This window comes from Alosa sapidissima, chromosome 1 (assembly GCF_018492685.1).
Source record: "Alosa sapidissima isolate fAloSap1 chromosome 1, fAloSap1.pri, whole genome shotgun sequence".
Lineage (NCBI taxonomy): Eukaryota > Metazoa > Chordata > Actinopteri > Clupeiformes > Clupeidae > Alosa > Alosa sapidissima.
In genome coordinates, this window is record NC_055957.1 from 31,333,169 (window position 1) to 31,355,304 (window position 22,136).

The 22,136-nt window shown below is 43.0% G+C and overlaps 3 protein-coding genes across 4 annotated transcripts; all 3 read left to right on the forward strand.

Annotated features, from left to right (window-relative positions):
- Window positions 1-1,546: 1,546 nt before the first annotated feature.
- ndufa13 (NADH:ubiquinone oxidoreductase subunit A13) lies at window positions 1,547-8,105 on the forward strand. The gene is made up of 5 exons (XM_042068147.1): window positions 1,547-1,682; window positions 2,136-2,214; window positions 4,812-4,883; window positions 5,135-5,204; window positions 7,802-8,105. Exons 1-5 carry the CDS (start codon window positions 1,589-1,591, stop codon window positions 7,919-7,921), a joined length of 435 nt encoding a protein of 144 aa, XP_041924081.1. The 5' UTR covers window positions 1,547-1,588; the 3' UTR covers window positions 7,922-8,105.
- A 725-nt stretch (window positions 8,106-8,830) lies between these two features.
- Window positions 8,831-9,391, forward strand: LOC121688563 (histone H2B 1/2-like). Its single transcript, XM_042068266.1, has one exon. The coding sequence runs from the start codon at window positions 8,923-8,925 to the stop codon at window positions 9,298-9,300; it is 378 nt and encodes a 125-aa protein (XP_041924200.1). The 5' UTR covers window positions 8,831-8,922; the 3' UTR covers window positions 9,301-9,391.
- A 2,087-nt stretch (window positions 9,392-11,478) lies between these two features.
- On the forward strand, window positions 11,479-22,131 carry LOC121688005 (yjeF N-terminal domain-containing 3-like). Of its 2 annotated transcripts, XM_042067323.1 has the most exons (7): window positions 11,479-12,130; window positions 12,253-12,498; window positions 16,658-16,766; window positions 18,026-18,136; window positions 18,310-18,423; window positions 20,195-20,345; window positions 21,812-22,131. In XM_042067323.1, the coding sequence occupies exons 2-7, from the start codon at window positions 12,437-12,439 to the stop codon at window positions 22,021-22,023; spliced, it is 759 nt and encodes a 252-aa protein (XP_041923257.1). In that variant the 5' UTR covers window positions 11,479-12,130; window positions 12,253-12,436; the 3' UTR covers window positions 22,024-22,131. The 2 variants fall into 2 exon arrangements, with proteins under 2 accessions (XP_041923257.1, XP_041923336.1); XM_042067402.1 differs by lacking the exon at window positions 11,479-12,130 and having other exon boundaries at window positions 12,236-12,498.
- The last annotated feature ends 5 nt before the right edge of the window (window positions 22,132-22,136 follow it).

Genomic DNA, 22,136 nt, shown 5'->3' on the forward strand with positions numbered 1-22,136 from the left:
TACTGCTGCCCAGTAAGTATTCTGATCTGTTTAGAGCCTCCATGAAATGTCTGTGTACCTTGGAGTAGTTTGTTTATGGTATTTGGCACTAGTATAGCTTCAGATAAAGTTGAAAAGCTTACATTGAGTATAATAATAATAGTAAAGTATATGGGGTGTGGGTGTGTGTGTGATTTGAATCCTGCCCTGCCCCTGGCTCTCCAGACTCCACTACTCAACTGGCTTTGTTCCCCTCTCCCTGCTCCCAACCCTGGGGTTCTGGCTCCTGGTCCTTGGCTGTTCATCTTTATGTTATGCTCCAGCCACCCCCAGATTAAGCTGAGTGGAACTGCTTGTACAACAGCGACGGGGCGCCCTTTGGGGACCCAGGCCTTGGGGTGTATGTGTGTGTTGTCTTCAGGATCTCCTCCAAACACACATCCTCTACATACTTACAGCACACTGCCCCCACCTACCCACACACACACTACACACACACACACACACACAGCCACTGCTCCACTTCCCTCCCGCCCACACACACATCTTCACTGTCATCACTCACATACATCATACATACAGTACTCTGCTTGCAATAGTAAGTCCCTTCACCATACTTGCAGTACACTGCCCCCCCCCCCCCCCCCCCCCCCCTCTCCCCTACATACACAGCACATTATTTCATCAGGAAGCTTCTCCAACACACATCCCCAACATACTTACAGCACACTACCCCCCCACCCCCCCCCCAAATACACAGCACATTGTCTCATGAGGAAGCTTCTCCAACACACATATTGCACACTGCCCTCTCCCCACATACACAGCACACTATCCCATCTACCTTGTCATCCCCACCAACACACACACCAAGACCCCTGGCATTTCTTACTTCCAGTAACTATATGCATGTGACAATAAACTTCCTTGTCTCCTTGTATATGGGTGCGTGTTTTGTGACTGGTACCTCAACGGCTCTCGGCTCCTCACTTGTGAAGTCCTCTCTGAGCGCGTGAGAGTGAGCGAGAGCGCCTGATTAGAGGCATGTTTGAGGCCCTCTCGTCATTAGCACACACTGGCAACATACTGCTCACTGGAGGGGTGAACACGGGGGCTGGGGGCTGACCAGATGGGCAGGGGAGGCCACTACACACTGCGTTATGCTCATCATGGATATTCATGATGGTAGGCTAACCTAAAGCTGGGTCGTTGTTCTGGGCTTTTCGTTTGAAACATGTCTGGAGATTGTTTTTCCCCAGGCTCCCACAGCAGACTATTTTGATCAGGGAACTGGGGACAATGCATAAGCGACCTCAGCAGCCTTGCATTTATCCACATTCCATATCATGAGCAAATTAGAAATGTAGAACAATATAGACCAAACTTTCCAAAGCTGTTGGATGCTTTGATTCTTTACCTCGAAATACACATTCGTGTATTTATATTTTAATATTATTTTAATTTCCTTCATTTTCTCCTCGGCAAACTCACTGAGAAGCCTCTTGACCTGTCTTGTTTCTCCGACTCAGCAGGGGGCGCTAAAGTCTTCGAATTGTTTAAATGAATGCCAATGTAAACGCCGACTGTTGACTCTTTAGCAGGGAGGAAGATGGCGTCGTCCAAGGTGAAGCAGGACATGCCTCCTCCGGGAGGTTATGGACCTATTCAATATAAGAGAAATCTGCCCAGTCGGGGTCTCTCTGGTTAGTAATATAATGATATTATCGTTGAGGCATCAAGAGAATTGTAATCTGACGATGAAAGCATGAAAGACGCCTGACAGTGAAGGGTCAACAAAGCTTGATGAACGTTAGCTCCTGTTAGCTAGCTATCGATAACTTCAGAAGCATTTTTGTTAACATATTATGCTATTGATAGCTTCTATTCAATTAAACATTTGTATTTTCAGTCCATTCGTGATGTGTACAAATATGTAAGTTGAACAGGCCAGTAGTGTCGGCGTTAGTCATCTAACGTTAGCAGCTACGCTAATGTTGCTGTCAAGGCAATGTTAGCTGAAAGATATGGTAAGCCTATCATCTAGGTCCAGCATGACATTATTCAGTGCAGTTACCTCTAACACTGCATATTGAGTGTTCTATATCACATAATCTCTTCAATGTGTAAAAGTAACTGACTGTGCTGGGGACTTGTAGGTTATTCCATGTTTGGCATCGGCATTGGGATTATGCTGTTTGGATACTGGCGGATCATAAAGTGGAACCGAGAGAGGAGGTGAGTTTGTGAACAAACAAACATCCAAGAGCTGACCAGAGGATGCCAAATTCAGGGAGAGTAATCTGAGTCTTTGATAGCGTTTGACATATAATCACTGGCAACAGGTGTCTTCAGTATAGAGGGAGAGCAGATAGCTAACAAACGTTCAGAAAAAGTTCTGTTGGCAAATTTGAGGAAAAGTCGGTAAAGGGGCTATTTCACACAATTTGAGGGTGCTGAATTCAAATATTTTGTTTACCAAGTTCAATTTTGAGTTTTAAGCTTGCTAATTAGCATAATTCACATACTTTTTGGTTTTGCCATCAGATATCATAGGAATTGCAAAAAATAAGGCATTAATAAACTCTATGTATCAGATATGTTGTAGGACAGGACAGGAATTACCCCAATGACCCTCAAGTAGCAAATGAAAATAAGCTAAAATATAAATTGAAATAGCGAAAATTCAGTATGACGTTTAGAAACAAAATAGATTCCTTGATAATAAATTGATAGAATTGTAGGTGACTGCTCATTTTTCTGTAGAAAGCACTTTGTCACTAACTATTATGAACAGTTGTCACTCTTTACAGAGGATTTACACTGTATTTTTTTTTTTTACTGTAAAGGCGACAGTCTGTTTAACAGTTGCCTAGTTAAAACTTCTCACTGGTGCTCTTTCCTATCATTCAAATTCCAGCCATGCAAAACAATGGAAAAGTGTGCATGTTTGAGGAGTGCTGAAGAGTGGTATGGAGATTGCATTATTTGCAAAAAATGTAGACAAGATTTCCTTTATAGTGCAACAAAACGAAATACTCTCCAGTGCATCATTACTGCATATGATGCTGAAAGGGAAGTGGACTTGGGACAAATCCTCAGCTATGAACTGATTAATGTCCCTGTACTGTAGCTATTGCAGATAGCAATGGTTATTTGTGAAGTGGAAATAAGTCTATCCTCACTCAAGTGCTGTCTAGCAATGTGGAATGTCCAGTAGTGATCACTGCAAAAACGGCTCATTCAACACTGGTAATAGATGCCCAAGATCTAGTTATGTCTTTACGACACCCATCTGACTGCAGCACATTTAAGAAGTATGCAGGAAAGTTTGTAAGAAACGTTTGTATTGTTATTTGGTATTTGTTATGTGGTAGCAAATAATGTTAACTATCAAAGAAATAGACCTAATGTATGTAGGAATGCACACAGATATTGCAACAGATAATGGTGTAGGCCTATCTGATTAAGACCCGAGTGGTTGAAACATACATGTTCTTATTAAATTACACTGGGAGCAAAGAAGACTATCTTCACTTTTTTCCCTTTGCAACTGTCAAAGAAATCCCATAAACACGGGAAGGCCTAGGGTAGCCTACATCAGATGGCCTAAAGATTAGGCTCTTCTGCATAGCAATAAGTGATTTGCATGCAGTAATTTGAACACTGACCTTGATCTAGCCTACTTAGGCTATTTAATGGTAATTTATTGCCAAAACACCACACAATATAAATGAGCTATAACAAACAATAAAGGACTTAATCACACACAAACTACTATTTTACTGACTACAAAAATAATAATTATGTAGGAAGTATAGAAGTTCAAAACCCAGAATTGACCAAAAGTGCACCAAATTCAACACAAATGACTCAATACACTTGGAGGAGGCCTGCGTTCTTTCTTTTCCAGATATTTTAGGATTTGGATATCGTTTCAGTATCGAGTACCAGGATATTTATGGCAGGTATTGTATCAAAGTCATAATTTTGGTATCGTGACAACACTAAGCCAGAGCCACTCTGTTTTCTAGATGTCGAGGATCAGAGGCTCTACCACCAACAAGTGATGCTGCTCAATGGCATATTAGAAAAGCACATTATCAAGCTCTAGTATGGAGGCAAGCACACATACCAAATCCAGTGTTACTAGAAGTTAAATGGTTTTTACTTGTCGGTTGTGGCTGGCGGTAGATGCAGTTCTGCATTAGGCTTATTCCCGCTATCTAAGTTCATATGTACTGTAGGATATATTCTGAGTTGAAGGTTATCTGTGCAACTTGTTATTGTGATGAAATGCATTAAACACAACATGAGTGACTCACTATGTTAGCAATAAAAATATGGTTGTGCTTTGATTAGAATTTCCGAGTTTATTACATGTTAACTGTAATCATGTTCCCATTAAATACATTAATAAACTATAGTATGGCTTCTTTAATGCTCAAACATGTATTTAGAGAACACTTTTATTTGGTTTTAGTGATTACATTTAAAATCAACCCAATTTAGGGAAAAATAAGCCAAAAAAATCGCTATTTTATGTTAAAATGCTGATTATGCGGCTTAGAACTCAGAATTGAGCTTCGTAAACAAAATATTCAGAATCAGCACCCTCAAATTAGGTAAGAATCAGCACCCTCAAATTAGGGTGGTTTACCAACTTTTCCTCAAATTTGCCATCAGAAGTTCTCTTCTGTGAAGCTGCTCCCCCTCTAGTACCAGTGTCTGAACTCCTGCCGGTGCTTCAAAGCTGTGACCTCACATGCCTCTCACAGCGTTTGTTCTTGTTCTTTCTCTTTGTGCGTGTGTGTGTGTGTGTGTGTGTTTGGCAGGAGAATGCACATTGAGGACCTGGAGGCTCGTATTGCCCTCTTGCCACTCTTGCAGGCGGAATCCGATCGCAGGTGAATTCAATCTCTACAAGCTTTAGTGTACTTGTTTTTCTTCAATTTTGCTAAACATTGCTGTTCACACCAAAGTGAAAATTATTATTAGTCACTTAGTCTGTGTTACTGTGTCACTATGTCTATATTACTGTCATTTTCTGACTGGTCAAAATATGATGTACTACATCACTACATTTTTTATTCTGCCCCTTGCTCTGTCTCTCTCCCTTCCTGTTTGTGCTCACTCTCTCTGTCTCTCTCTCAATTAGGACACTGCGAATGATGCGGGAGAATCTGGAGGAGGAGGCGGCCATCATGAAGGAGGTTCCTGGCTGGAAGGTTAGAGATGATACCATGTTCCCAAATCACGTCTCACCTTAACTATTCACTGGCTCTCCTCTCCTACTAGAGGAAATAAGAGCTTTGAGAAATGGCTCATGTCTAAGTTTCTGTTTGTGTGCGGATGTATGGTAGAGGTGTGCTACATTGAGCTCTGTTGTACCGCATCCCACTTCCAAGTCCTTTTTGAAAAGGTTCAGAAACATCACTGGCACTCTGAAGTTGCAGACCCTGTCTCACACTCTACCACCACTAAGGAGTGATTGTGACTCAGTTCCTTGGTCTCTGCTGTCGCACAGTATGGGGTTGGTTCTGGTCAGTCTTGTGGAACATTTACTGTGAGAAATGTAGGACTTCTCCAGGCTCTGTGTCAGTTTTGTAGCTATTGGGTGGTGTTGCCCAGAAGATGACTTGTAAATGCCCTTGAATGGTGGATGAGAACAATCAGTGTTGTGTGTTCAAAACTTTCTATACCAATCTGAAATATTGTGAAAGCAGAGCTCAAGGATACAGTGATTCTCCTAACTGCAGGAAAGCTGAAGTGTGTGTTGTTTTTGCCAAGTTGATGGTGTCAGGCTTTTCCCAAGATACAACACTAAAGCCAAAAGAGTTTGAATGGGTAATCTGTTTACCAGGTATGGGAACCCTGGTATATATCATAAATGGCTTATTGTCAGTGCAACAAGATCATACATTTAAGGAAGTCACAGAACCACTTGTGTATTCTACCTCTATCTCTATTATGAGTTCAGTGTACCTCTCTGATGGTCAGCTATGGCACTGACATCACTTTTTGTAGGATACTGGCCAGGCTGTCGCAAGGGGCAGAGGTGTGGGGGGGGGGCATCGCCCAGGGCCTTGTGTCTGATGGGACCTCGCACCTGGCCAAAGATGACATTAAGCGTTTATTCTTTATTAATTGTATTATGTATTATGGCGGAATCCGATCGCAGGTGAATTCAACCTCTACAACCTCAGTGATGAGCCTTTAGTGTACTTGTTTTTCTTCAATTTGCATTATTGTGTTACATGCTCCAAATGTAAAGCACTTTGAGCTGCATTCCATGTATGAAAGGTGCTATACAAATAAAGTTTATTATTATTATTATTATTGCCTATTGTAAACAAAAAGCTGAATATGGCTTAATGTCCTAAAACAACGATCAGTGATGACACCAAATGTCTCCTAATCACTAAGAACCTTCAACTCCCTCACTCACTGACGCCTTGGAAAAGGCTTAACAGGCTCCCAAAACAACGATCAGTGATCAGCAAATTTCTCTCATATTGCTCCTCATAACCCCTGAAAACTATCAAAAAATCTAGCCCAACGTTTTTTTTTCCATTTTTGAGCACGTCCGAATCCCAGACAGACCAGTTTCCGTATAGGCCTAGTGCATCTTATCAATAGTCTGAATGTCTTGTGTGTTTCTGTTCATTGACAAATAGCGTTCAGTGCAATGATTCATGCCCAATTAATGTACCGTTAAAGTGTTTGCCTTTGTCTACACAAGTTTGGTTTCCATTTGTATGTGATTCTGTGAAGTAGCCTATGAAATGGCTTATGGCCAAATATTTATGTGACTCGGTTATTGTTCCTATACAATTTCCCCTCTTAAAGACAAGCTGGTGTAGCCTATTAGCCTATTAAACATGCACCGACAGTAGGCTATGTGTAAAGTAGACTTATCGCATGATTTCATGCACGTAAGTGAAAAGGGCCTCGCATCCGTCAAGTTTGCACAGGGCCTCGCCCCCCCCCCCCCCCCCCTCTGCGACGGCCCTGGATACTGGTGCTTGTGAACATCAGATCTGGATAGTCAGCTGATTATCACTACAATATAAGTGACCCTGTGCAAATAAAATGTGTTGTCATAGCATTGGCTGTAGATATCCTTGACAATGGGCATCGTGGCAATATATATGCTTTACCAACAGTTGTGTGTGTGTAAAGTGTATTACATGTGAGAACTTACTGCGTTTATCAAGTTTCCTGTGAACACTTGTTTTCTTTGTTCTACAAACCAGTGGTCAATGTGCATGATGCTAAATGAAGTGTCGTTGGTGTCTGTAGGCCCTACCTGTGGTCTATGCGTTGTTGGTACCGAGATAGAGCCTGTTTGCGTGACTGTAGGCCCTACCGGTCCTTTGACTGTGACCAGCTGGTTCTATTTCTCATGTTCTGCCTTTTCTCTTCCACACTCTTCTCTTTTACTTGTTTTTTTTTGTGTATTTGTTATTAATCAGGATGGATCATTGTTTTGTATAGATCAGTCTTTTATTTGTGCATTTGAATCATCATTAATCATTCTATGTCTGTCCATAACCAAACAATTTGTTTCCGCCTCTATTAATGGATCCTTTCGTTTTTCTCTTCTACTGTATGTAAGGAGTTTTAAGGTCCTTTTCTGTTATGTTGCATTATAGCTTGCATGTTCCTCACTTTACTGTTCTTTGTATTAAAGCATCAGCTGTGAATAAATGAAGTGCAACTGTTATGGTTAAAGTATTTGGCAGATGTATGAATCACAGACATGGGACAGAAGAATGCAAATCTATGGCTGTTTGGGCTGAAGTCTCTGTGTTTGTGTCTGTAGGTTGGAGAGAGCATGTTCCACACTGAGCGTTGGGTAAGTCCCACCACAGAGGAGCTGTACAACCTGCGGCCGCGCGAGGAGCTCATACAGAAGAAGTTTGGCTTCCTCAAGTACATGTAGTCCCACCAACCCCCACCGCGATCTCCGTAACCTCTGCTGCCCCATGTGGGCTGAGAGCAGCACCCCACCACCATCTTAGAGATCGATCAATCGGCCGCCAGCTGTCTGATCCAGGATGGCAGATGAGCTGTCTGTACTGACTGTAAATGTTCAAAATCAAATATTAAATAACTTTTTTTCTGTATCTCCCTTATATGATGGTGATCATTGTGAGTGTTGTTACCGGATTGGATTTAGCAGTTCATTTGTACAGTAATAATTAGGAAGGTATCCAAATGCCGTTAGCTGCCCGTGGGACTGAATGAATAGGATCTCTGCACTCTTATAATGTCAAAAGGGAATGCTACCAGAGGCGTTAAATATTGTAGACTATTGTGAAGCAAATGAAAATTAAATGTGTCGTAGAGGCCATTCCAGGGGGGTTACTGAACAGTAAATGGTCATAATTGAGGTGGTATGTTGTGTTATTTATAGCTGAGAGAAAAGACAAGGAACGGTTTACTGCATGATTTGCAGGGAGTTTCCGAGCAGGCTACAGTCTTTACTGCTGCATTTTTAAATACTCAAATTAATGTAGAAAATAATAATGGTCCAGGGTGCAATATTGACATTATTGTCGCTTAAATGTAGGCCAAGTTATTTTTACAGTAGTAAACTGCGAATTATTCACAATGATTGTTCAATTAAAAAGTAAAGTAATTTGTTCCTTTACTTTTCTGATTATATAATATTGTAGACCAATAATTCAAACGATAACTGCCATGATGTCAATTGCGGTTTAACAGAAAAGATTGGCGCCTTTTACTTAGCGCGCAATTTTGGCGCCTAGTACAGAAATTTGCTTTCAACCAGGTCCGCACCAGGTGGCGCCAATAATTCTGATGTTTTCACCGACGTCCGTGGTAGTTCTATATTAAATGGGTCGTTCCGCACATTATGCCACTCTAGTTTCAAGCATTTGAATCTCTGGTAAAGATAATTAATCAACTCCACTCTTTAATATGCCTGAAGTAGCCCCGAAGTCAGCGCCTAAGAAAGGCGCCAAGAAAGCCGTCCTGAAACCGGCCAACAAGAGTGGGAAGAAGCGCAGGAGGACCAGGAAGGAGAGTTATGGCATCTACATCTACAAGGTCCTGAAGCAGGTTCATCCTGACACCGGCATCTCCTCCAAGGGGATGGGCATCATGAATTCTTTCGTGAAAGACATCTTTGACCGCATCGCCGGAGAAGCTTCTCGTTTGGCTCACATCAGCAAGCGCCGTACCATCTCTTCCAGGGAGATTCAGACCGCTGTCCGCCTGTTGCTTCCCGGGGAGTTGGCAAAACATGCCGTATCTGAGGGAACAAAGGCTGTCACCAAGTACACTAGTGCTAAGTAGACGGTCATCGTCTCCAAAACCAACGGCTCTTTTAAGAGCCACCCATTTGTTCTTTATAAAGCTATTCCTGGTGGCATTAGTGTCCTATGAATGAAGTTCCCATATATTTTTTCCATTACCTCAGTAAGTCATGACCAAGGGTATATCTAATAATTACGAATATCTTTCAATAGTGGGTGGGTGGTAATGTTAGAGTTGTCAGTTTATAGTCACAGTTGAAGTAGAGGAACACTAGCAGCTACCACAACTTTAATTTCAGGCGAATACTGATGCTCGCCAACGCCACCAGTTTTTAAAAGAAACCTAGATTTTCGGAGAAATATTCTCAAACCCAAACGACCATTGTGGCTTTATCTGTCTCGTTTAGCGTCAAATGTTTTTGCTGGGGGGGAAAATTGCGCCCTGTTTTTCTGAATTAACGGGTTAATTATTATTTCTGAAGACGTATTGGGCGAGTGTGGATTGCCTGACTCCATAGACTGTATATATATATATACAGTTTATGCCTGGCTCCTTTAGCATCTTGCTTAGACTACATGTTCAGTTGGTCATCTAAACATTCTTTTACCTATTCACCCCTTGCATGTGACGTCACGTTTTGTTCGCGCCACAGCAAAATAGCCTAGTGGACGGCAAGAACACGAATCAAATCAATGGGTTGTAATGGGACATATCGCACAGCTAGGAGATTATAGTGAGATTTAACTGTAGTAATGCCCTTCCACGACTGTTGGCTTATTGTTTGGAATACAACAACATCCCATGTTCTTGCATAGATATATTTTGGTTTGTTTTCTTTGTGTTTCGGGAGTATTTCAACCACAATTGCATGCTTATCTCCTCAGTGTATGAAGCACAGCAGCGGTTGCTATAGCAACCATAGACTCTGAACAGGACGGCAGATAGCACTTAGGCAAAGTCTTTGGCAAGATCTGAATGTAAACAGATAATACCGTTCAAGTTTTTTATTTCCTATTTCTTTCAATTCTTTAACTTAAGACATGTAAGAAGTACGTTTATTCGCTGGGCAACGTACAAACTGACTAGTTACATTAGCCCTAGCACTATGAGCTACGATAAACGTTAGCTCTAGCTAGAATAGCTAGCTTCTAAGTGTGGCAGCTAAGTTATTATTTCATGTTCTGATATGACATTCTTAACGTTTTGACTATGTTACAACTGATAAAAGCAAGACAAATAAAGTAACCAAATCGCTTTGCAATATTTTAGTCCAGAAATACTTATGGGTGTTCATTTACCATAATGTTAATTACAGTAGCCTAACTTTACGACCTAACATTATCTCCCCTTGCTGTTACCACCAGTTTTAATAACTTTACATTTGCGATCATGACCCATTTCATCTAACAACACCACTGGCATCTGTCTTTGACTATCAGACCCCAAACAGCAATACATTGAACTACAAAGGTGTTATAGCAATGGTGTTCAGTTCATCATAATCGTTATGACATAATGTAATTTGCCGTCCGTCTCATAGACTGTATATATATTACCAACAAAACTAGATGCGCGCGCAGCCTTGAGGCAGAAGACGCTTGGTGGCCGTCCACAACGTTATAAACTTAACCTAAATAGTCGGCTGCTGTAAGCTTCAATCTGATTTTTTTGTATACCCCTGTTGTCTCAATGATAATAACATCTCATTTCAGACTATATTTCAAAGTTTGATGTTCATTTGGATTATTAATATAACATCGTATTTTGTCATTTTTGGCAAAGACATGCATTTCGTTAGGGATATTGAACATATTTAACATTCTCTAACCATCGTGATTTCGAATTGGTGCCGTTTTCAGCACAAAAACTCATTTTATTCTTTTGCTCTTTTGCATTGCTCTATGCTGTTCTATGGTGCTTTCTGCCTCTTGGTTGCGCACGCATGTTTTCGTGACGTTCCATAGAAATCCATGTATACCTTAGATCAAAATAGCCTATTATATTTTGGGCTTGTTACCTTCAAATGGTAGCCTAGTCTGGCTTTTACCAGACCAGGCTCAATCGAGCTGCAGGGCGAAAAAGAAATCGCTGGTAGATCAGGCTGGGTTCAACCAGCCTATTCAAATGGATGAATTGAAGTCAATAGATATAAAGTTGCTGCTGAATGAATAAACCTTCAAACCTCTGATTAGTTCTAGGGGGGGGAGTTCCTGAAAGTTATCGGGCAGGGGTGGTTCCTGAGGAGACACACAAAGGTGTGAAGCCCCTGTAACAGCCTACCCAAGTTCCTGCAGTGGAAATGGCCCAAAAGACTAATGTGGTTCAAAATCACGCTTTCCTTTTGGTCCTGTTCTCTTCTGTTTAATAGTATGTCACTCTCTCACAGACATAAAGAACGGCGCTGTGGGGTTTCTGAACCTGTTTAACTGAGCCTGGGTGTACGCCCCATTTAGTTCACCAAAACATGCCACCAGACACCGACTGCGGGTCCAGTTCTCCCTGGAACAAAGAGATTGTTTCTTGGTGGGTGACCTTCAAGGGAAATTATCAGTTGTTACACATATGAAGCATTAAACAAGCATACAGACACACAGGCACAGGCAGACAACACACACACACACATAGGTGCTGCCACACTGGGAAATATACGCCTCCAGTCATCTGATTGCTTCCAGCCCTGCTGTTTGAACTGCTTCATTAACTGGCAGCAGCAGTGTGACTTCTTACAGTCAGCGAGAGAGAGAGAAGCGCAGAACAGAGACCTGCAGACATTTGCAAAACACTTTAATTTTAGACACAGACTGAACGTCCCTACAGCGAGGGAAAGGCAAGGAGAGAAACGTGTGGAATATGTGGATGCACTAAGAGGGTGAGTTATTAAACGCAAACACACCCACTACTCTCTCTCTCTCTCTCTCTCTCTTTCTCTCTCACACACACAGACTACTTTCTCTGTCTTTCTCTACCTCACACACATACACACACACACAGAGGAAGCTGCAGGGGTACAGCTGATCCCACAGGAAGAGCGCACGTCAGACGCCCCCAGGACACACCGTGAGAACAGGCTCTTGGTTGCGACGTTCCTGAGTCTTTCGAGTCAGAGCTTCTCCGGCACCTTCTCTCGTCTTCCTCCTCCTCATCCTCTTCTGGCAATTCCGTTCCTCCTCTCCTGATGATGAGCTACGGCCCCAGTGATCCCCACGATGAGCCTACAGGAGCCCTGCGCTACATCAGGTATGGAGCCCTCAGGGGTGGGGGTCGCGAAGGGTGTGGAAGGGTGGGGTGCTGCTAAAAGACATCTCCAGCTTCAGACGTAGAAGTCCTGCTATGTATGGGTTCTAGCTATGCAGAACCTGGTGGTTTTATGTGAGAGGAACCAAATAGCGTACAAACCCATCATGTTTTAAAGGCTTAAAACACAAACTGTGCTGTTGTCATTTATGTTTTAGCTTTTAAGCAGATATACTTTTTGACTAAGCGTTTGTTCACATACTTTCTCATACACAACTGGCTGCGCTGTGAACTCAATCTTAATTTCAATATTCAATAGGTTTGAGTTTGAACTTTTTAACGACCTTAGCCCTCAGATGTGCGCTGTGGAGTTGGGGACAAGAGGAAATGGCCTGTGGGGACGAAAGAGTGACTGCGACTGAAGTCCAGTGGCAGCCACCCCTGTTAAAGCTAAAGATCTTCTGCATCTACAGGAGACAATTTAAACAAACAGACAGAAAGACAAAGAGTGAGAGGGAGGGAGAGAGAAAGAGAGAGAGGGAAATGGTCTTCTGACTCACTAGGGTTTAATAATGGGCTTGAGGTTGTCTTCAAGTATGGAGACAGTAATAAGGGATGATTGTGTGTGTGTGTGTGTAATCAACATCTCAAGCTATTCTGAGTCTGTGGGTGGTTCCCAGGATAATGAGACTGATAATAAGATCTGGGCCTTCAGACTCACAGTAGAGACACATTTTCTGACAGTTGTCTTGGCATTTGAAAAAGGCAGGCTGAAAACAGGTGGGTGTGTTCTTGAGGTGCTCCTCTGTCTGTCCGTACTGTGTATCCTCACACATGCCATGTCTCGGCTTCCTGTATCGTCTTAATCTCCATAATCTCCTTTTCTTTAAGCCTTCCACCCCCTCCCTTCCCCTCACCCCAACACACTTACATGCACACCAGTAAGGCTCACAGATGTGGCTTCTAATACTGCGTTCCAGTTGTCCATAAGTGCAACTAGTAATTGGGAATTATTTCACAACCGTGTAAAAACCGTGTGTTGGATCATTTCCAGTTGTTAACGAGTAGTAAGAACAAAATGCTACTGTTTGTTGACAATTCGTAACTTGTGAAATGACGTCACTTCCTCGTGAAAGGCGTTCCAGTTTGCGTTTACGTTCATCAATCACCGGTATTCACCTCGATTAACATAGCGTTGTCTATAGCATTTGTTTTTAGCACACTTTTACCAACACCAACGGATAAACAACACATTCCACAATATTCCACGAACAGCAAGACAACCTAACACATAGCCTTGAGGCAATGGAATGTGTACGAGTAATTGAAATGGACATTCACATTTGCTAACCAGTAAAAAGAAGAGTAAAATAGCACAGCTTCAACACAAACACAGGGCGCAGCCATCTTTGTTTTTCAGTCGTAAGAACTCTCCGCGGAACTTGGGGGTCCTCTGGCTTGTACGAGATTGCTTCTTGTCAGACGACTTGAAATGGGCTTGTCGTTGTGTAATTTTGCGTAACTTACGTTTTTTCGGACAACTTATGTGTCTTTCCATTTGTCTCGTAATTTCCCCGCTCGTGTAAATTACCCAGCTTTCTTGCGGCATTTCATGGAGGCACGCCCCCTTTACCTCGGAGTTCTTGAGTGTACCTCGAGGTGGCCGTACGACCTTACGACAAACATGGCTGCGAGTTGAGATGAGATGACATGTATTTTTTTTGCATTTGTACTGTGTTGGTCATTTTAATGTTGATGCAATGCTCTTGCGCACTAGATTAACTTGCTGCTTCAATCAGGCCAATTCATGCATTGCACGGTCTTGCTGTGCGTGCAATAGGCTACAATGTAACGGTTTGTTTTCCAGCCGGTTTGCTAATAAGGCTACATGTAGCACAAAACAATAACAATGACTAGCCTGCTAATGCCCCTCGTGGCTTGAGAGAAACACGACAGTGAAATTGAAATAGGCGAAATTGAGTTACTAAAAAAAGTTTTAATTCACATTGACCATACCCAACAAGGGAGAATGAGGGATGTGTTCTCATGTTCTAGACCAATGTCCAGCACTAACGAGACAGCTGCTGCCCTGGTGGCATCCATGTTCTTCCCAAAAAGACTACAAACCCCAGCGTTCGTGCTAGCAACTCATTCGTACATGTCGTACGGGTGGGCATATGAGACTAATGGAAAGACCCATTACTACTGGTAAGAGGAGTACGATAGACAACAGGATCACAGGATAAATACCCCCAAGTACCCACCCTATGTACCTGATGTTCCTGGCCAACTTTACACACGCACACATACAAACTCCAACACCACTCCGCAATGGCGCATTCATTAGAAGCAATCAGCAATGGCTAACTAGAATAGATCCTGCCCAGCTATGGAGGATCAAATCAACATACTATCTCACTGATGACAATGGTCGTAATAGCAGAATGGTCAAATAATGTGCAGACCTCTCTTTCTCCTCCTTGTTCTTTCAGAGATGGTCAACATTTCTTTTAGACATTTTTTAAAATGCATTTCTCTTCTTTCATGAGGTGTATTACATACGCTAGGAGCTGCTCCTTTCTTGTGTGTCTGCTGCCCTACATTCCCATTGTCCCAGACCCCCTGCCTGCATTATGGGATTTGTAGTCTTGTCACATTTCATTAACTGCCAGGACCAGGAGCACTGAGCTCACTGAGTGTGGGGTAAGAACTGCTCCCTTATGTAAGCCATCTGACACTCTTCTTATATGGGGACACTGCAGTGGACATGCACCAGTATCTGCCATAGCGGGCCATGATGTGCAGTTACAAACAGCGCTCTTTATCTTTTATTCATTGAATGCTTTCATCCAAACCAACTTACAGATGTCAATTAATTGCCAGGGCTGATTCAGTCCGGGTGTGTGACGTGAATGTCGAGTATCTGTTGTGTGGTGGTTGCGTGGGGTTTTCTATGTCTTTGCACACCAGAGACGTGTCTGCGCTGCGGCGGCCTCTCTGCCTACTAAAACATCTCTTCATTTTTTTTCTTCACTGTTTTGAATGGAAACGCTTCCAACACGCTTCTGTGTCCTCTTTCTAGCAGGCGGTGCAAGCCCTAACCTGTTAACATGGGAGCCCAAATAAAAATGGACATGCCTCGCAGCTGACATGCTCACGCCACACACCCAGTCTGAATCAGCCCTAAGGGTTAAGTGCCTTGCTAAAGGACACAATGCTGGCAGCCGGCAGCTCTCAACTTTTCACGCTACTGCATACAAATCTGGCTCCTTATCCACTACACTGCAAACCTGACTCCTTATCCACTACACTGCAAACCTGACTCCCATACAACCTCCCATGGCAATCGTGGACGCAAGGAGATCAGATGGGTCAGATGCTATAGGGTCTGTCAATTACAAATAAGAAAAGTGTTGCACACTCTGGCTCCAAACATGCACAGCTGGCTGCAGCTAGAGTTAGAGCAGAGCAGGGCTGCGGGGGGGGGGGGGGGGGGGAAGTAAACGCAGCGTGGAGGAAGTAAACGCAGCGTGGAGGTGCTGGTCAGGTGGGGATCAGGTGAGGAGGACAGGAGGGCTGCTGCCTGAGTGCTGATCGATACTCTCAGCAGGACGGGGCAGGGGGGTTAGGGGGGGTCAGGGTTAAGCTCACCCCACTTAAGCTCACTGGTGCCTGGGTGACTGTGAGGACACCTGAGGTGGGATCATCTCACAAGGGAGAGCACACACACACACACACACACACACACACACACACACACACACACACACACACACACACACACACACACACACACAAAACACGCACACACAACACGCATGCACACAAACATGCGCGCGTGCACGCACACACACACACACACACACCAGGTACGCACGCACGCACACTCACACACACACACACACTCACACACACACACACACACACACACACACACACACACACACACACACACTTAACACACAAACACATGCACACACACACAAACCACATCAGGCACGCACACTAACACATGGCCCTCAGCTCAGCTCCCATAGTCTCCCATTATTTCATATCATGTCCTTGTCTGGTTTGCTATTATACAACTATAACTCACCCCTCACTTTACAGTACTTACTTCTATTTCTCTCCTAACATCTTCCCAACGCCCTCCCCAAACCAGTAAAGAGGAAGCAATTGCCATGGAAACTGAGTTGCTGACGGACTACCGCTTTGGGCAGCAGCAACTGACGGAGGTCTTGGGGCACGCCTGCGCTATCGGCGTTGCCAAGGTCCGGTTACCCCTCACCCACCCACAGTTACACTGTTCCAGCCATATCAGAGATGTGTTTTATGAGAATTTGCACTAGTTGAATGGCTGGTTATTTCATATATATTAAATACCCATTCAGTATAATGCATAGAGTATATATGTATTTATGTATTTATACTTTATGCATTATTACAGTAATGCAGCAGTAAATATAATGATAATACCGTTTAGGCCAATCTGTCAGTATGTGAATATATGTATGAATGTGTGTATATGTGAATATGTGTGTGTGTATATATATGTGAATATATGTGTGAGTGTGTATATATGTGAATATGTCATACCTGTCAACACTCCCGTTTTTCCCGGGTTCTCCCGTATTTCAAGGGCATCTCCCGGCACCCTCCTGTTTTGTTATTTCTCCCGGAAAACTCCCGTAATTTGCATGGCCATCAAACTTCATTTTAAAATCATTGATCTATGCATTTTTTAGTCTATTAGTCTGACATCTCCCAGGTTGCCAGATTGTGTATGAAATACACCCTACACATACACGATCACTTTCAATTTCAACCGTTTTAGGCTAAAATCTGGCAACCCAAAACCCAAATAAGTAAGCGGGTGCCGACTGCAGCCTGAGTCTCGTCGTAAGCAAGCGGGCTGGTTGAATGGCTGTCTAGAACTAGCTGTTGTGAAATTGTTGGGAATTTAGTTGATTAACACATCACATAAACTGTTATTGAGTGTTGTTGATACACTGAAATTGTGTTCTCGGAACCAAATCTGACAGCAAGCAGCTTTGGAGTTTTGGAAGTAGGCTGCAGGCAGGCAGCTGGTGGATACATAACTGGCATGCGTAAGGTAATGGTAAGGTAAAAGCAACGACCGAAATGCAGTGTTGAAACACGTGTATGAAACGTATTTAATATGCAAACACTGAAACGGTATAAACACAAAAATCTCCCGTTTTTGGAAAGCTAAATGTTGACAGGTATGGAATATGTGTGTGAGTGTGTATATATGTGAATATGTGTGTGTGTGTGAGTGTGTATATATGTAAATATGTGTGTGTGTGTATTTGTGAATATGTGTGTATATGTGAATATGTGTGTGAGTGTGTATGTGTGTGAGTGTGTGTATTTGTGAATATGTGTGTGAGTGTGTGTATTTGTGAATATGTGTATAAGCTCGCAGAGAGGTTGATGTTATTTAATAGACTCAGAGGATGTTGTGGAGTGTGATTGACCTTCTGAACTTTGGCTGACCTTTGACCCCCAGGCCTTTCCACTGGGCTCTTTGGAGAAGCGGCAGCCTACAGTACTGGTCATCTGTGGCCCGGAGCACAACGGCTGCGTGGGGCTGTCCTGCGCCAGATACCTGCGCCTGTTTGTGAGTATAGTTTATGAGTATAAACTGTGTTTGTGAGTATAGAGTCTGTTTGTGAGTGTGAACTCTACGTGTGAGTATAGACTGTAAGTGCACATTCTGTAAGCACACATGTGTGTGTGTGTGTGTAATGGCTGACCCCTGACCTCTCTGTGTTGCGTCATCCTCGGTGGCAGGACTACCTCCCGACGGTATTCTACCCGAAGCGTTCCCAGCAGGCTGTGCTGCAGGCCTTCACAGTGCAGTGTGAGAAGATGGACATCCCCTTCCTGTCCTACCTGCCCGCCGAGGTGAGCCCCTCCCTTAATTGGCTTGTGTGTGTGGCGTGTGTTGTGAGTCTGTGTGTGTGTGTGTGTGTGTGTGTGTGTGTGTGTGTGTGTGTGTGTGTGTGTGTAAGAGATAGTCCCTTCCTGTCCTACCTATCCACTAAGATTAGCCATACTCAGATCTGGTCCAACTGGAAAAAGAAAACACATTAATCCAGGTGCATGTGTGTCACATCGCCCAGTGTCATTTGATTAATGACTGTACAATTTGACATTTCATATGACAGCTGGCCCCCTTTCAATGTTAGCAGAAGAAAGCACTGACAACTTGGCATAAGTTTGATTGATTGACTCCACAAGCAGGTCAAGGCAGTTAGGTGTCCGGGGAGATGAGGGCGTCGTCCGCAGTCTGTTCCTGTCAATGCTGCCGCTACAGGTTGCACTTCTCAAAATAACATGGACAAGGGGTCACAGTCCACATGTGCATTTCATTTCTTTATTTAGGGCAAAATGTCATCTCCATTAAAGACAACATTCAGATAGCGCCACAGTTCCTAGAACTATTTCATTCTATGTCCCAAACAGCCCTATCCTTAGCCTGACGAGCCAGACCCACATTAAAATGTAGGGTCTGGACACTCACCGTTCGCAGTGCTCAGTCCGAGGGGCGGGATAATCAGTTGTCTTTCAAATTCCCTCTGCACGCAATAGGACAGCGGCAGCGCTATGAGTCCCATGCGTTTCCCACAAGCGGAGCTAGTTGGCTAGTTCAAACGTTTGCCTACTTAATAAAAGCTTAACTCGTGTCACACTGTTTGCCAGCAGCAACATCCATCTTATTTGTTTTCAAGTAGCAAGGAATTCAAGCCAAACCGTTGCAACTCTGCCATCAATCATTATGTTAAGCCCACCTAACGACTCTATACACGATTTCATTGGCCTGATTAAGTTTCGATTTCTGGAGCTCACAAGCCAACGGAGAGTTGCTAGACTAGCCCTGGCAGCAAATGTAATTTGCGGCCGCTAGGGGCGCGTCTAGATTTCTAGGCTACCCTATCCTGGTTGTGTCCCTCAGGTGGATCCAACCCCGAGTCTTATGCCATCCATACCCCAGAAGACTTTGCAAAGATTTAGAAAAGACCCTCTCACATCTAAAGACAAGTCATCGAATTTTTAAGTCACAGACAATGACTTTGCAATGACTAGGGATCTTGCAGAGTCAATATTTAAAAGACTAGATTCCTATTCATAACACTAGATTCCTTTAAATTATTTCTCATCGTGCACTAAATATCAAAAGGAACTCAAACGATAGCCTACTCATATCAAAGTCATATCTTCGTGTTTCTGCAGCATTGTTTCATGTGTGACATCCCTAACCGATATGGAGTTATTCTGTCACGTGGAATAGCCGATTAAGAATTTGATATGAAACAAAATAACAAATAATCATATAAGCTACAGCTGTCGCCTACTTTGCCCCTTCCTGTTTGGTGTTGGAGAGAGGTCACTATATTGGTTTTTATATTGTTCACATCACTATTTGCATGAGCCAAGACTAAAAGACTTGTGATAATATCAAACAAGTTTGATATTGTCGTAACGCCAAGATTAGAAAAAGACCGACTCAGACTGACTTAAAACTACTAAGATTGGCACCTTACACTAAACAATAAAACAATAAGACTCCCATGATTTCATTCCGAATTTAGAAATTTAGTCACGACTGAAATCGCTGGAAAATCGTATGTTGTAAGGCTGGCATTAAGTGCCCTGTCCTGGCTGTGTCCCTCAGGTGCAGCTGATCAATGACGCCTACAACCTGGTGGTGGACGCAGTGGTGGGGACGCAAACGGAACCCGCGAGTCTGGCGGAACCTTTCACCAGTATTCTGGTGACGCTCCGAAACCTCAGCGTCCCCATTGTAAGCCTGGACATCCCCTCAGGTAACACACACACACATTCACACACACTTCTGCTTTAAGTAACACGCATACACACTTTTGCCTCAAGTACCACACCTACACACTTTCCATGATCACTGATATTCCTCCTAATTCTTCAGGCAAGACCATGAGAGAACTTTCAGATCAGAGATCTCTCCATTACTGTAAAATCAGAGGAGAAATTTGGTGCATGTAGAAATGAGTTTGAAAGACTAGTTAATGTTCTTTTCTTATTGGGTTGCTATTACAGTTTTTGTCTATTGCTCACACACTTCTTGCCAAATTTGGCTCGTTATGACAAAACTCTACACATAGCCATATAAGGCATAGCACAGGCATAGCACTTAAACAACTCACATGCAATCACATTACAATTGTAATTATTGCAACAAAACCAAACACACATGCCCCGTTTGAATACTCTTTCAAATCAACAGCAACACACTGATGTGTTTATAAAACACTGCAGTCTTTGAATTGTGTTTCTGTTTTTATTGTCATTTTCTCCGACAGTCTTCTGTGAAACTCAAAAATAGAATTTCTGCAGTAATCAACTACTTTTTTGCATCAAAAAACAAACATTCTTACAGAAATAAATAAAAACAGAATCAGTTATAAATGCATTACTGTTAGTGAACGTACTCTAAACAAATAAAAAATGTAGGAACAACAAAAAAAAGTAAAACAGAAAAAAAATGAATTACTGGAGAAGCATTTTTCCCTGTATGTGTGTGTGTGGGGAGGGGTTATGGATCCTGCCTTCTTTTCAGATCTGGCCAAAAGTCCTCGTCGACATCGCAGGCAATGTCCTCTCAGGCTAGTCAACGGGGAAAATATCACCTTGTGTGCCATACCCATCCTTGAACTAACCCCACCTCAATGTCTCTGCATGCCCCTTCCATTGCTTGCAAAAGTGGCGTGCAGGTATGTGGTTGGTGGTCATATACTTTTTATTGGCCCACTGGAAATAATTCTTCGGTTTTAGAAATGGGGAGTAAAGGGGCAAATACAGTTCTGTACACGGTACTCAATGTAAAAGTGCACACTTGAACAGGTGCACAATAACTTACCTGAAGTCTAGTTTTAGTGCTAAGCTTTAGAGTGATTGGTGTTCAGTGGGTATTACCAATTACCAGATGTGCTTGCATTTTGAATGGAAGTGTTTTCCCAGTGATAACAGATTTCATTTTTGAACAAAGTGTCTAAAGTAAGAAACCGTGTGTAGTGTTTTGCAATAAGTGTTGCAGAATTGCAAACAATGTGCAAAGCAGAAAATGTGTTTAAGCAATGATTACAGTGTTTAAGGTATGCTACAAGAAGTTTAGGTATTGAGGCCTTGGTCTAAGCATTTGTTTTTAGTGTGTAAGCAATGGGTAAAAGCTGTATGTCGTAGGCCATATGAAACACCTTTCAGGACAAGTTACATGTGTTGTAATGAAACATGTACCGTGTCTACTGCCCCCTAGGATGGGACGACAGCAGCTCAGACACAGACCGGATCAACCCAGCTGTGCTCATCTCACTCATGGCACCAAAGGCATGCAGCCTCGGTTTCCAGGGGACCCATTTCCTGGCCGGACGCTTCTTGCCCTACGACCTCCAGAAGAAATACGAGCTCTGTTTACCAGAGTACCCGGGCACTGACTGCCTCGTCCAGCTTACAGACACTCCCACTTAGGATACTCTTACATCAAGTTTTGCAAACATGTTGACGTGTGGTTATGGTCATATGATTTAGCAGATGCTTCTGTCCAAAGCGTATAAAGAACAGGCACCAAGGCAGTGAATTAT

Bases quoted from the DNA above. Each gene is read 5' to 3' on its own strand.
- ndufa13 (XM_042068147.1), top strand. From the start codon at position 1,589: ATGGCGTCGTCCAAGGTGAAGCAGGACATGCCTCCTCCGGGAGGTTAT. The intron at 1,683-2,135 runs GTTAGTAATATA...GGGGACTTGTAG, and splicing joins GCCCAGTCGGGGTCTCTCTG to GTTATTCCATGTTTGGCATC. The intron at 4,884-5,134 runs GTGAATTCAATC...TCTCTCAATTAG, and splicing joins CAGGCGGAATCCGATCGCAG to GACACTGCGAATGATGCGGG.
- LOC121688563 (XM_042068266.1), top strand. From the start codon at position 8,923: ATGCCTGAAGTAGCCCCGAAGTCAGCGCCTAAGAAAGGCGCCAAGAAA.
- LOC121688005 (XM_042067323.1), top strand. From the start codon at position 12,437: ATGATGAGCTACGGCCCCAGTGATCCCCACGATGAGCCTACAGGAGCC. The intron at 12,499-16,657 runs GTATGGAGCCCT...TCCCCAAACCAG, and splicing joins GGAGCCCTGCGCTACATCAG to TAAAGAGGAAGCAATTGCCA. The intron at 18,424-20,194 runs GTGAGCCCCTCC...TGTGTCCCTCAG, and splicing joins TGTCCTACCTGCCCGCCGAG to GTGCAGCTGATCAATGACGC.